The 13,876-nt window shown below is 39.5% G+C and overlaps 2 protein-coding genes across 2 annotated transcripts in view; one reads left to right on the top strand and one right to left on the bottom strand.

Moving 5' to 3' along the window:
• Nucleotides 1–1,791: 1,791 nt before the first annotated feature.
• Nucleotides 1,792–5,012, top strand: YARS2 (tyrosyl-tRNA synthetase 2, mitochondrial). Its single transcript, XM_009868657.1, has 4 exons — nucleotides 1,792–1,962; nucleotides 3,583–3,738; nucleotides 4,046–4,216; nucleotides 4,706–5,012. The coding sequence occupies exons 1-4, from the start codon at nucleotides 1,796–1,798 to the stop codon at nucleotides 4,863–4,865; spliced, it is 654 nt and encodes a 217-aa protein (XP_009866959.1). The 5' UTR covers nucleotides 1,792–1,795; the 3' UTR covers nucleotides 4,866–5,012.
• A 5,335-nt stretch (nucleotides 5,013–10,347) lies between these two features.
• DNM1L (dynamin 1-like) overlaps nucleotides 10,348–13,876 on the bottom strand; it is a gene marked incomplete at its 5' end in the record, with an annotated part of 39,210 nt that continues 35,681 nt past the window's right edge. The window contains 2 exons of the mRNA XM_009868658.1: nucleotides 10,348–11,228; nucleotides 12,964–13,123. Coding sequence (XP_009866960.1) covers nucleotides 11,172–11,228; nucleotides 12,964–13,123 — 217 coding nt within the window. The remainder of the gene's footprint in view (nucleotides 11,229–12,963; nucleotides 13,124–13,876) is intronic.

Below are 13,876 nucleotides of genomic sequence, written 5' to 3'. Positions count from 1 at the left end.
CGTGTCCTGAGGCTGGCTGGGCAGCTTCGTGGTGGACAGCCCCTAAAGGACCCGGGAGCAGCAGTCGCCCTTGGGAGAGTTGGCATTACACAGAAGTGTGGGGCTTGAGAAGAACTGATTGTCCTGACCATGAGCCTGGCCTGTTTTGGCCCTGGTTTTGAGCCTTTTCCATGAAATTGTAGAATGTTTTGGGTGGGAGGGGACCTTTACAGGCCATCTAGAACCACAGAATCATTGTGGTAGGAAAAAACCTTCAAGATCAAGGACAGCCATATTACTGAAGTCCTCCAGGACGACTAAAATAGCTGAAGCTCAGATGAGCCTGCACACAGCCCAGCCTTGGCTGTGCCATGCCCCTGAGCACCATATCTAGCTGGCTTTTACATACATCCAAGAATGGTGATAAAGCACTTCCCTGAGCAGCCCATTCAAGTATTTGAGAACCCCTTCAGTGTAGAAGTTTTTCTTAATGTCTAACCTAAACCTCCCATGGAGCAATTTGAGGCAATTTCCTCCTGTCCTATTAATTGTAATTTGTGAGGAGACCAACACTCACCTCTCTACAACCTCCCTTCAGAGAGCAGCAAGGTCTCCCCTCAGCCTCCTCCTCTTCAGACTAAACAACCCCAAGTCACTTAGCCATTACTCGCAAGACTTGTTCTTGAGACCCTTCACCAGTTTTGTCACCCTTCTCTGGACCCTCTCCAGCACCTTAGTGTTTTTCTGATACTGTGGTCCCCAAAATTGAATGCAGTACTCGAGATGTGGCCTCACCAGTGCCGAGTACAGTGGAACAATTGCCTCTAGTCCACAGGTGCTGTGTACCAGCACCCCCAGGTCCCTTTCTGTCAGGCAAAAAGACCAGTCCAACTGCCCTGCAGCCAGCAGGGACATCTTCAACTAGATCATGTTGCTCAGAGCCCTGACTAACCTGACCGTGGATGTTCCCAGGGATGGGGCTTCTTCCATCTCCCTGGGCAACCTGTTCCAGTGTTTCACCACCCTAGTGTTAAAAGATTTCTTATGAGTCTAAATCTACCCTGGATGGGTTCTTTTATTAGTGAATCCAGGAAACAAAATTAAGTATCCTGAAACGTGGGACAAAACCAAGGCGGGCCTGCTGGCAAACATGTTCTAGTGTAATCACAACCAAGTGGAGACAGTTGTGGTAAAGATAGTTTTGTTTCTTCTGCCGGAAATAAAACGAAACCTGATCATTTCATCAGGTGAGTGAAACCTGAATGAAATCATCAGGTTTTGTTTCGTTTCCGGGAGAAGAAATGAAACCTAATGATGATAAGCTTTTGCTTAGCCAGCAAATTTGGTGTGAGGCTTACAAAATTCACAGAAGTACACAAGCAAATCAGCGAGAACATGGCAATACTTCTACTTCAGTATGTGCTTGACTATTAGATGACTATTAGAGAATCAGCACAGAAGACTTACAAGTGTCCCAGCCACACAAGCAGCTTGTAGCGCTCAGAGCAGAAGACAAAACATACAAGGCACTTGAATTTGCTAGTGCTGTTGCTCCTGAAACTACTTATTTAAAGTATGTGCAGTTCTTTGTTGCGCACAACAAAACTTAAGTTTTTAAGTTCAGGGGTTTGATTTTTTCCAAAGCACTCTTAAAAAATAGTGTCTGGCATCTTTTGCCCCTTGACCCCTGTCTCATTTAAGTACTTTATATCAAGGATAGAATCTTATAGAATGCTTGTATTTTAGTCAGCTTTACCAAGATATGATACTATAATTGATTTATTTTTTTAAAATGCAGTGACTTCTCTTTCTCAGGATGACAGGGACAGATGTGTTTGGAATTACCGTACCGCTTATAACCAGTACAACTGGAGATAAGCTGGGAAAGACTGCTGGCAATGCAGTTTGGCTAAACAGAGACAAGACTTCTCCATTTGAGCTCTATCAGTTTTTTGTCAGACAACAAGATAACATAGTTGAAAAGTAAGTCATTTTAATTCAGCTTGCCTTTTGTCATTGTTTATAAAATGTGATCCTAACTGTTGTCTCTGTTCCACTTGAATATGTGCAACCCAAGCTCCATGTAGAAGTATACGTTAATTATAACTGTATGTTCATTAAATAAACGGGCATGACTGGTTCCTGAGTACACAGGATAGCGGAACCTGGAATATGCATCATAAAATTAGAATGTGGATGAACACACAAGTAATGCATTTTGTTCTGCCGGTGGCGTGACTTTATCTTATGAGGTATGTTAGTTTCAGTACCGTAACATCACAGTATTGAATGAAATTTCTCCTGCTGATTGGTGAGCAACTGCAGTTTAATAGATATTAATTACCACAGGCTTTTATTTAGTATGAGGGATCCAGATACACTTCATTATCCTAAATAATCTTGCTGTCCACTAAATAATCTTGGCTGGCCACTAAATGTGGACAGAGACTCTCTAAACCCCTCTCCCTCCACAAAGGGGAAGAAAAAGGGAATGAAGCAGAGAGATTTACAGATTGGGAAAAAAAAAAGACAGTTTTAACAAATGAAATAATTAAAATAGTAAAATATATATATATATACATACACACACACAAATGCAATATCGAACCTGACTCCTCCCCCCTCCCCCTGCTAGCAATCCCCACTGATACTGCAGAGCAGGTAGCACTGGGGAAGCCCCAGGCTCAGCAGCAGCAGGGAGCCGGATCCGGGAACTCAGTATCGGTATCAAAGGCAGAAGATCAGACAGAGTCCTCCCTGGATGCCAGCCATTGCAGAAAAAGAGAGAGGAAGATGACCTAAACCCTCATAATCCCTCAGTTTTATACTGAATATGACATATATGGAATAGAATACTCTTGTTGATCACTTGTCCTGTTTGTAACTCACTGGAGGTGCAACGTTTTACTTCCTTGTGACCCCTCTTACTTCCCAGCACCCCCAGTGTGGCACACAAGCGCCAGCAGTGGCCTTGGTCACTATAGCGATAAGTATCAACAAAAGCCTTTCTGCATCCCAGTCCCAGGCAGTACCTGTGAGCATCAGGTGTTATAACTGCTAATAGCAGGCACTGTCTGCAAAAACATGCTGCTCATTTCAGGAAGTGCAGCTGAGAAGTAAAAATCACTTGACAGAACTGGTTCTGTTTAGCTCAAACCAGGAGACTTTCTGAGATACTCATGCATAGCATACTTCTGTCCCATGACCACCACAGACTGGCAGTGGTATTTCCTGTTAGTGTATTGTGCAGCTACTAAGAGTATGCCTTGTTAGTTGACACACAGTGGCAATAAATCCTGTAAATATTTCAAGAGAAAATGCAGTTTTTGATTGCAGTACAAGCTTCATAAAAGCATCTCACACTATCTTACGTCTGAAGACATTACCCTAAGCAGAATATTTAATAAAATATCAGTTATCCTGGTAAGCTGAAGCATGTGGATAAAACCAAAAGAGTTGTTCGAAAGGACAGAGTATCCGTAATACAGATTTCTTAAACTGACTTAAGAGTCATTTTAATGTAGTTAATGAAGTTTGAATGACAAAGGCAGGAAATCTGTAATGATGGCTATGTAGATTATTTTTTTTCCTCTCTGCTCATAGATACCTGAAACTCTTCACCTTCCTTCCTCTTGAGGAGATTGACCACATCATGGAAATGCATGCTAAAGAACCTGAAAAGTGGGGCCCTCAGAAACGACTTGCTGCAGAAGTTACCAAATTTGTTCATGGTAGAGAGGGGCTAGAATCTGCCAAGAGGTGAAGTTTGATTTGTCAAGCAGTTTTCTTTCAGATTTATTCAATGATAGTTACCTGTAGCTTTTCAGGGACTATTTTCATGTAGTTAATTGTCGCTCAGCTGTTAGAAGAAAAAAAGTGTAGTAATTCTGTAGACTTAAAAACACATGGACAATATTTTAAAAATTGCAGTTCAGCGGGTAGCAATTAAAAGTATTTCTGTTACTATGTCGCCCATCAGGAGAAGATGGGGAGGGGAATCTGATGAGCAGTACTTTGTGTGAAGATGAGATTAGCACTGCATTTTGAATGATCTTTGTTCTCACAGGTGTACTAAGGCCCTTTATTACAGCAGTGTGGAGGCACTGGAAGCTATGTCTGACCAAGAGTTACAGGAACTTTTTAGACAAGCTCCTTCAGTTGAATTGATGCTTGAACCTGGAATGAATGTTCTTGACTTATGTCGCAAAGCAAATGCCATTCTAGATGGACCTAGTGGGTATGTTATCACCTGTGTTCTTTGGCAATACCTCGTGTAAACAAGTTGTAGTGCTATGCTTTCCAAAGTTGCCCAGTTAGGACAACTCAAAAATGAGACTGCATTACCCTACACTTTCATCTCAAAATTGAATGAGTTCACCTTCTCCCCTCTTTTTTAATGCTGGTATGTAGATAGCTAGCCTGTTTCTATTTGATTGGGCTGTTCTTGTGTAAAATCTACATGTGATAAAGGGACAGTCTAAGGCAACAGCCTAAGTTTCCTTATACCTCTTGGGAAGAATGTGAGTCGTAGAGGCTAAGGTTAATCTTACTCACTCTTGACCTAGACTGAAAGTAAAGTGCAAAAGAATTAAAATCTATTCAATTATGGATCCAGAAAGAAAAGAACAACCCACCTTAACTGAACTTAAACTACTTAACAGCAATAAATAGCCACTTCTTGCAATTACTAGTTATTAGGTTTGATTTTTTGTTTGTTTCTTTTAAGGTACCAGAAAATTACAGCTGGTGGAGTTTCAATAAATGGGATTCGAGTAACTAATCCTGAGACTGTTCTTATTCTCGGACAGCATATTCTCAAAAATGGAGTATCATTGCTTAGGATTGGAAAGAAAAATTACTACATTATAAAATGGCTGCAGTTGTGAAAACAGAATGACTCCATAAAACAACGTATCATTTCAAGTTTATTGCTTGAAGATGGATCTGTACTGTTCAATGCTATGCAGCTCTCAGACTGCCCGGTATTGTAGTACCATTCTGAAAATATACCAGCAGAATTCAAATAAAGGCAGTTAAGTTATACCACTGAAGAGATTTTTTAGATACTCTGCCTTATTCAAAGCACCATTTGTAAGAGGATATGCACAAGAAGATGAAAAGATTAATTTCCAAGTCCAAAGATGGAGATGCTTTTCCTCTCCTTTAACAGTCTTCTCTGTTTCAGAAGAACAGTGGCCAGGTACTGTACCGCATAATGCACAGCAAGATGAGCAAAAGCATAGTCAAAACCAGTACTTCCTACAGAGAATGACTTAAGAATCAAACTGCTCTCCGGTTTGACTTCATCCTAACAGTGAAACCTGTGTAAGTGGGTAAGGACAACCAACCAGCGATCAACATTTTTTTTCTGAATAGGTTTGGTTCAAAGGAAGCTGCAAAAAAGACGGACAATAAATGAGTAAAATAATTAAGCCCTAATATGTAAGCTTCTTTTTAGTTATGGGGTGGGGGGGCATGTTACATAAATATAGAGCCTTTCAAATTTTAAATCCACCTGATGAATCTATTTTATGTCTTCTTTGTACTGTGACTTAGAATGCGGGTGACGCTCATTCTGTGGATGCATCTGTGCTATCTGCAATCTTTGTTGCAGATATATTCTGGCACTTAGTTCTGTGGGCTCTACAGTCAGTTGCAAGATAGTATATTATACCAGAAGACTTGAAGCATGGACATGAAAGCTTTTTCCATTTTAGATGCCTAGGAGTTGTGGATGAATAGCAGCAGCACAAAGGTACCTGGACCAGGAAACACAAGAGGGAAACTATTGTGCTTTTGCACATAAAGAAGTTGGATCTTTCAGATAGGGTGAATATGCAAAAGTGGCATTTCTTGAAAGTGCAGAAAGTGATCCTACTGCTTATGGATTAGACAACATTTGGGAGCACAGTTTCCTCATTTTCTTGCAGAGATAGTATGAAAGTGAGAATGTACTTCAAGAGTTGGCAGAAGAGCAATATCAAGCTAGTATTGTTTTATTTACCTGAAATACCACCCCTTTTTTTATTACTAGCCACCAGCTGCCTACACACCAGGAATCCAATAAGCACAGAGTAAACCCCCTTGCTAAAGTCCCCTCCCATGGTGGGGTTTGGGATTGGGTTATTTAGACAATATAGGTGCCACAGCACTTAAGAGCTAGGCCACCTGAACAACACAACTCACATGTGGTTACCAAGACTATTCGTAGTACAAACCTGTATTTGAATGACTTGGATGTAACCGAGTGGCTCAGAATCTTTTTATTAAGTGATTCTCAGTGCAAACACATAAGAAACCCTCAGTGTGATTCATGAGGTGATTGATTGCTTTGGGTGTGGGCTTGCAGTGTTGTTTTGAAGGTTTAGGGTAATCCTCACTCTTAGACCAGGGAGAATCACCTCCTCACCCGTGAAATTCCTAGACCACATAGTTTTGCAGTCACAGCAGCCACAAGGGGAGAGGCCTTAATCTTAGCTACAGGAATGTGGTAATTCATCACCATCTCTTACATTTCAGCTGTTTTGAAATGACCCAACCTACGAGAAGAGCAGGGAGATGTTAGTAAGTCTCAAGAACTCAGATATTCTATAGTTGGGTGGGGAGTTTCTATTTTCTTGAGGTGGGTTGGTTTTTTTTAACTTGAGGGTGATCAACTGAATGTTGGTATTCTTTGCACTGTCAATCAAGATTTCAGCAGCAATAAACTATAGTGGCTTGCTGCTTAGACATCACAATTTCTCTGGATTATTAAACTGTAATATGGTAGCACTTTCAGTAGCTCACTACATGAAGTTACTAGCATTAATTTCAGTTTCTAAATCCCACTTACCTGCCTGATAATGAAGTATCTTTACCCTAATTTTTAATGAAAAATAAAAAGTAGTTGAGTCATTCCTACCTTAAAAAAGCTCTACATAACCTGTTAGCTTTCAGGACCAGTTTGTGTTGCTTGTTTCTTTGCCAACAAGTTGCAGTAAAGATCAGCACAATCCTAGAGCAAGCCTATGAAGGAAAAATCAGTTTTGACATGAAAAGGGTAGAAGAAGGGAAGGGAAAGTTAAGTTCATTGACTTAATATAGCTGCCTTCTTCCTTAAATGGCAGAAGCACTAGAGCAATACAGAAACATGCACCTGGGAACAAAATACATCAGTACACACCCGTGTTAGCCACAAGATAAATACAACAGATCAGATTTTACAGTTACTTTCTGGTTGCAGGAAATAAACTCATAGGAACAGAGTTAAGTGATGTTTCATATCTGATCCTGCCTTTTTTCCTTCATCCTCAAATGATGCACATATATCCACAAATTAATCTTGTTTTTAAAAAAGCATTAGTATGCACTTTGCTCAAGTATTAAAGGGATGTTATTTTTTTACAAATACAAAATAAAAAAGGGAATTAAATCCTTTGCATACACATTTTTTAATAAGATCCAAAAACTCCTAGAAATTTAGTCTGTGCTTCCTTTTGAACCACTCCTAGCCCTTCCCTGACTCTTTCCACAGGAACAGCTGGACACAAGCACTACTTTTCATGACTGCACAAGGTATCACAACTGAGCGCTTGAACACAGGCTAAGAATCAAGGATGACAAAAAAACCTTTGAGTATTCCTCCTAAGCTTGGCCTCATTTCTCATATACTGCAAAACAGGTATGTTCAGGTAATCAGAGACATAGCTCGTCCAAATGTAAACCAGCAGTAACTAAAAATATGTCTACAAAGGTGTGATTTGGAAGTGCAGTAATTATTTGGGCCAGATTACTTTTACAGCATCTGGGGACAGCAAAAACTGGAGGACTCAGATTTAACATCGTGGGAGCTAGCAATGAAGAGGTAAAAGGTGAAAAGGTGTGCAGCACGTGAACTTAAAGGGTGGAACAGGAACACAACCTCACTAGTTTAAACAGTGTCACTGAGCATAAAACCATATTGAGGTGTTCTACTTTGTTTTTCTCTTAAACTTTGAAGTATTAATCATCTAGCTCTCACCTCAGAGCACAGAGTTTAACTAGCAACAAGTTAAAAAGTAGATGGATTTGAGATCTTCAGTATCTACAGAAAACACTAGCTAGCAATTGATCTCATAGATAAAGGACTTAACTGGGGAAAAAAAAGGAGTACTACTCAAGATAATTCAGGTTACCAACAGAAGCACAACAGACTGGCAAATTGCTTCCCCTCCTGTGTTCCCTAGAGCAGGGACCTGATTTTGCCATATCCAATCTGGCATCCTTCCAAGACAATCCTCCATGAAGCACAGAGAAAAGGCAAGTTCTATGCAAGTTTTGTTATGTTTCCTTCAGGATACACTTTGAAGCACACAAACACCCGCCTCAGCCATCTAGTCCAGTAAGTGAATTTGAAACTGACTACTAAAGAAACCAAGTAATTTTATTGACAAACTGTTCACATGGGGATATGCTTTATTTACAGTAGTACCACACATAGGTCAGGTATTAATGTCAAACATTTATTAAGCTAAATTTAGTTATAGTGATTTTTCTCCCCCGCGACTGTGTGTTTCACTGGATAGGAAGGTATTTTAAGTTAGCTGAAATTTGTGCATTGATGACAAAAGTATTTTGAGCTTAAATGAAAGGAGGTCAACTAGAAGACATTTGTAAACCATGAGTCTAATCTGGGAATTTTTCAGTTGCTGCCATCATTAGGCTTTCTTCCATTGTTTTCCCATAACGTCTTTTAATGGTGGCAGTAACAGTAGCATTTTAAGTACTTTTGTTCAATTTCCAGCTGCAGATTGTTGAAAAACCATTAATAGCCACTAGCAGCCTGTCTATACTGTTACGCAACTACATAGGAACTAACTGTAGAATTGCATGAGGGCAAGTGCAAACATACATAAGGCTGTACAAATCTAGGTACTTACATTCCTTTACGAGCATAGATGTCCTTCCACCTGAACTACAAGTCAGTTCAAAACTTTATTTCTGGGATAATTAATTTTGTGTTTTATCTGTTTATTTAATAACAGGATTGTTACAGCATGGATTTTTAAAGACTTGCATTAATGATTACAAATCAAGTTCATTTCTTGGCACTCGAACATTACCAAATGGAAAATTTTTGTGAAACTTAAAACAAACAAAAAAAGTCATAACATTCCAAAAACCACAAATTAACACTGTGGAAATTTCACATGACATTACAGAGCCAGTTATCACTTGCAGATTCATTTGCTTTGTGCAGCATTTCAGAACTTTACAAGTCAGAATATTGCTTCACAAGAGACTGCCTGAACTTCGAGAGTTAAAGCTTAGGTAGCAGTTCACTTTATGGACGGCTTTACCTTGCAAAAGTAAAAGGGAGAGAGGTGTCAAGTGCATTCCAAACAGAAATGTAACGATTTTGACAAAAACTATTAAAAGCTTTCACCGTTCACCAAAATTGATCTGAGAAGTGGCTTGTACTTCACTACAGTCACATTTCTTAAATCGGAGAACTACCATTCCTGGGTACAAGGGAAGAAGTTAAAATTACTTCCTTTGTATTCATTACATGTAATTCACACATCATGACATTTTAGGCTGTTTAAAACTACAGAATATAATTCTGTGATCTGCATGAACTATTTCAGATCATGCGTAAAATACCTAAAAGCTGCCTCTGTCAGACCTAACTCCTTGTGCTCGTATTGGTATCAAACTGAAGATTACCACAAGAAAACATTTTTAAACAAGACTGTCTTGTAAACTGAGGTCTTAACAGTTTTTAAATATACAATCTTTAGCAGCTTACAAAAAGAATTTCATTTCTGCTAACTGATGAAATGGGGAAGGAACTGAACAAGGTAATAAAAACTTGACTATACTGGCCCAATATCATAAAAGCAAGCCACGGATGCTAACAGTAGCATCCTCTTTCTCATGCAAGTTGTGTTAAAGATACAAAATATGAGCAACACCATAGTAACCATTTTTACTTTATACAAAAAAGTGAATCTGCTTACAAAGTACATGCAAGTGTGCTGGCTGGCGTTTAAATTTTACTCATAAAAATGAAAAATGTTTACTTTTTAAAGGCTAGTGTGATCAATATTTACCTGTATAAACTATAATGAGAATAACTCATCAACTTACTTTTCAACCTAAAATTCCCTAATTTTAGGATTGTCCTTAAAATAAAAATAAAATAAAAAAGCTACTTACAGCACAGTAAAATTTCCTCAAACACAACTGTAATCTCTGGTATAAATATTCCAATCCCACAGACTTACTTTCACTCTGTCATACATTCCAGAATTTGGAAGAAGTTGTGGGGATCCCCTTCTCCCTGGCTGGCTTAATCTGTTTTTAAAAGAAACACTTACTATCCCATAACAGTTTTGAAATCCATTTTTATTTTTCAGTTCTGCCAGAACAAATTTACTACCAGATGGTCCAGGGGCTTGGTCCCAGGGGACAGGAAGGGGAAGATGTTCTTGTACCTGGTTATAATCCCCAACATTTACACACACAAGGTCCAGTGCACATGAATATCTTTGCACCCACTTTTTGGTAGGCTGTTATTGTTCGCAAGCTCCAGGCTAATGCCTCCTAAACGATAGATACTCCATTAAATGAAGTCCCAAGTTTTGTCTGCACTTTAAACATTTGGGGGGCGGGGGAAGAAATGGGGACACACATACATAGTAATACGGTAGACATCTCTACTGTGCTATAAAATTGAGACCTCCATCTGTCATAGTGCATGCAATATTATTCATGAACGAAAATACTCGGTGCTCTCTTCTCTTCACAGTATTTAAACTTCTACTGTAAAAGCAGCTTAAAACTATGCCACAAGACTACACCGTCCATCTTAATCACAGGCAACCTGTTAAGCAAGTCAGGCACTGGAACTTTAATGCTGTTTTTTTTCCCCAAGTTCAAATGAGGCTGTCACTGAGACAGTAGACTTGGTCTGCTTTAATTTGCACCAGAAAGCTGGTAAGGAAACACTGAGAGCCGTTTATTATGTGGATTAAATACGACTTATTTTGCAAAATACAGCGTATTTTTTCCATTTGCAAATCAAACCAACTGTCTTTACATGAGCAGATTTACACGGTTGCAGTACACAGATAAGAGTTCATAAATAAAAATTCTACTCCGTATACCATGCCTAGCAATTTTCAAGTCAATGTAACCTCCAATGCATATAAATAGTGTGGCCGGTACAGTCTTCACCAAAGATGGGTCTCACGGATCTCTGCAATGATCTGACTGGCTCGCTGCAGGGCCTACACGTGGAAGGACAGAGAAGCCAAAGTTATTTCATTTTTCTAAAGAGATTTCTCCAAGATATTACAGCAGCAGCCTAGGCAGCGCGATGTTAAAAATCAAATTAAAGCTACTAATTTTCATTACAAATTGAGCGATAAAAACCTGTGACGACATTGTTCAACAACTCTGAAGCCTTCCACCTTCAAAAGATTAGGCAAGTGGAAAATCCAGCAAAGCAAAAGGTAATGGTAAAACTTAGCATAGATACAATTAAATCATTTCTCTAGAGAGATAAGAATTAAATATTAATTGAAAACTGAACTTCCAGTTAGAAGCAGAAATAGCTCACTGTCACTGTTCTGAGCACCTTTTACATATGCAGTAAGACAAACATAGGGGCTATTGGGAACACATTTTGTATTTCTAAATAAATTCTCAAGAAGGGCACACTTTTTCACCACACGGTTTTAATGCTTTGCACCTTCCTTCAATTAACAGGTACAGTTTGTATCTATTTTCTATCACCTTTAGCATTTTGATGCACTCATTACAGTCAAGCCTGCTAAAACTTTGCAAATTTAAAAGCTCAGAACATCATTACTGAAAGCTACTTCAGTTGAGGGAAATCTGAGCTATGAGCTTGGCCCTGTAAAAATAAATGTCAACAGTTCCCCTCACTCAAATATGGAACACCTAATAGAAAAGATTAAACTTGCTACAGGGTATCTCAGGGTATCCCATCTCACAAACACACCCTGTCTGACCACGCTGCATGCGAGAGAGGGGCGCCTCTTGCTACTTCTCCAGTGACCTGAGCTGGCAGGGGGACTTGTTTTCTATGCAGTTCAATCCAAATCAGCGTATTTCTGCTGCAGCTGATGTGGACATTAGTACATCACCTAACTGAACAATGAGGAAGCAAAGAGTAACACAGACATGTCACAAATGCGCTGGCATACAGATACAGAGGTGGCCATAAGTGAGCCCCAACGTTCCCACTGTTCATATTATAGTAAGACTGCATGTAGTGGCCTTCCAGTGCCTGCAGGGGGCCTACAGGAAAGCTGGAGGGACTGTTTTACTGTGGGTAATAGTGATAGGACTAGGGGCAATGGTTTTAAACTAGAGCAGGGTAGATTTAGGTTAGATGTTAGGAAGATGTTCTTTTCTGTGAGGGTGGTGAGACACTGGCACAGGTTGCCCACAGAGGTGATGGAAGCCCCATCCCTGGAGACATTCAAGGTCAGGCTGGATGGGGCTCTGAGCAACCTGATCTAGTTGCAGATGTCCCTGCTCGCTGCAGCGGAGTTGGACTAGATGACATTCAAAGATGCATTCCAACACAATGCATTCTATGATTTTAGGTTACAGTCTAGATACACCTGGCATTGGCCAGGAGGTTCTGGGTGAAGCACACATGAATGGCACTCAACACTCTAAGCTTAATCTCCAAAGGAGAACTGCTGAGCGCTATAAAGTTAAATAAAAGCAGATTATTAAAGCCAAGTATATTACTGAAAATAACACCAGATTAGAGCTTCTGCTGCCCAAAATATAGTTTAAGTCACCTCTTCCTGACTACTCAGTCTACAGTTGTGGTCACATACTGCTCTTAATTCCTCTAGAAGTAATACACTGGGCTCCTCCTAAAAAGCAGCAAACTAAAAAGACAGGCAAGTCTTCCAAAAATCTCACATTTATATGGTTTCAATTTAATTAACTACTTCCACGAGCTCCTGAACTTTTTAATACCTTTAGCATGTCAGCTGCCTCTTTTCTGCGCTGTGCCATGTCCTCGGATTCCGTCAGAAGCTCATCCAACAACAAGGATTTATACAGCTGGCCCACCAGCTCACTCTGAAGAGTGTCTTTCACGTGGTTCACCAGAAAATGCATCACTGCCTTTGGCACACTGCAAGCACACAGATTGTTTCTTCAGAATTATTCAAACCCAGGGCTGTTCTAGATTGAAAAATGCATGGTGCGAGCACATGGCTACATACAACCTTGGCTCTAACTACCAGGAAATTTACCACTACCATAAATAAAACCTTTCTCTCACTCTCTCTCAAATAAATGCAGTGTATTTGCAGTTTAAGAGCTGTTCAGTTTCTTCTAAACCTAGGATAGCTGCATTGTAAAGAACATTAATATATATATATGGTGTAAAAAATAAGAATAAATTACTTTGCTCACTTGAGTCTCCACTGTGTTAGGCATGACAAAAAACTAAGTATTTCAACCCTAGAACCAATCTTAATGCATGAATGAGAAAGGAAAGAGGCAAAGAAAGAATTCATATATTGAATCTTAGCAGACAAACTGAAAACAGGATCACTGTTCGAGCATGGGACCACATTATTTCTGGTATCAGAGAGCATCATGTGAGGGCAATTTAAAACTGCAAATGGAGTTTAAGTGTGAAAAATATATTTGTCTAGAATGGAGGCAGGCAGCAATCGATAAGAATCAAGAACAATCCATCAGAAAGACACTACAGAATCTACAGAGCAAAATTTTTAATTTTTCAGCTCTATGCTGGTCAAGAACAATCCATCAGAAAGACACTACAGAAACTGTAGAGCAAAATTTTTAAATTTTCAGCTCTATGCTGGCTAAAACTCCTGAAAGAAAACACTATCTTAGCTCTGATTTCCATATCCCC

Source organism: Apaloderma vittatum, unplaced genomic scaffold (assembly GCF_000703405.1).
Source record: "Apaloderma vittatum isolate BGI_N311 unplaced genomic scaffold, ASM70340v1 scaffold5844, whole genome shotgun sequence".
In the NCBI taxonomy this organism is placed as follows: domain Eukaryota; kingdom Metazoa; phylum Chordata; class Aves; order Trogoniformes; family Trogonidae; genus Apaloderma; species Apaloderma vittatum.
Note: the sequence above shows the minus strand (reverse complement) of the source record. Positions and strands in the feature narration are given on the sequence as shown.

Excerpts from the sequence above, each read along its gene's own strand:
- YARS2 (XM_009868657.1), top strand. The coding sequence starts at position 1,796 with ATGACAGGGACAGATGTGTTTGGAATTACCGTACCGCTTATAACCAGT. Across the intron at positions 1,963-3,582 it reads CAAGATAACATAGTTGAAAA|ATACCTGAAACTCTTCACCT; the intron begins GTAAGTCATTTT and ends CTCTGCTCATAG. Across the intron at positions 4,217-4,705 it reads ATTCTAGATGGACCTAGTGG|GTACCAGAAAATTACAGCTG; the intron begins GTATGTTATCAC and ends GTTTCTTTTAAG.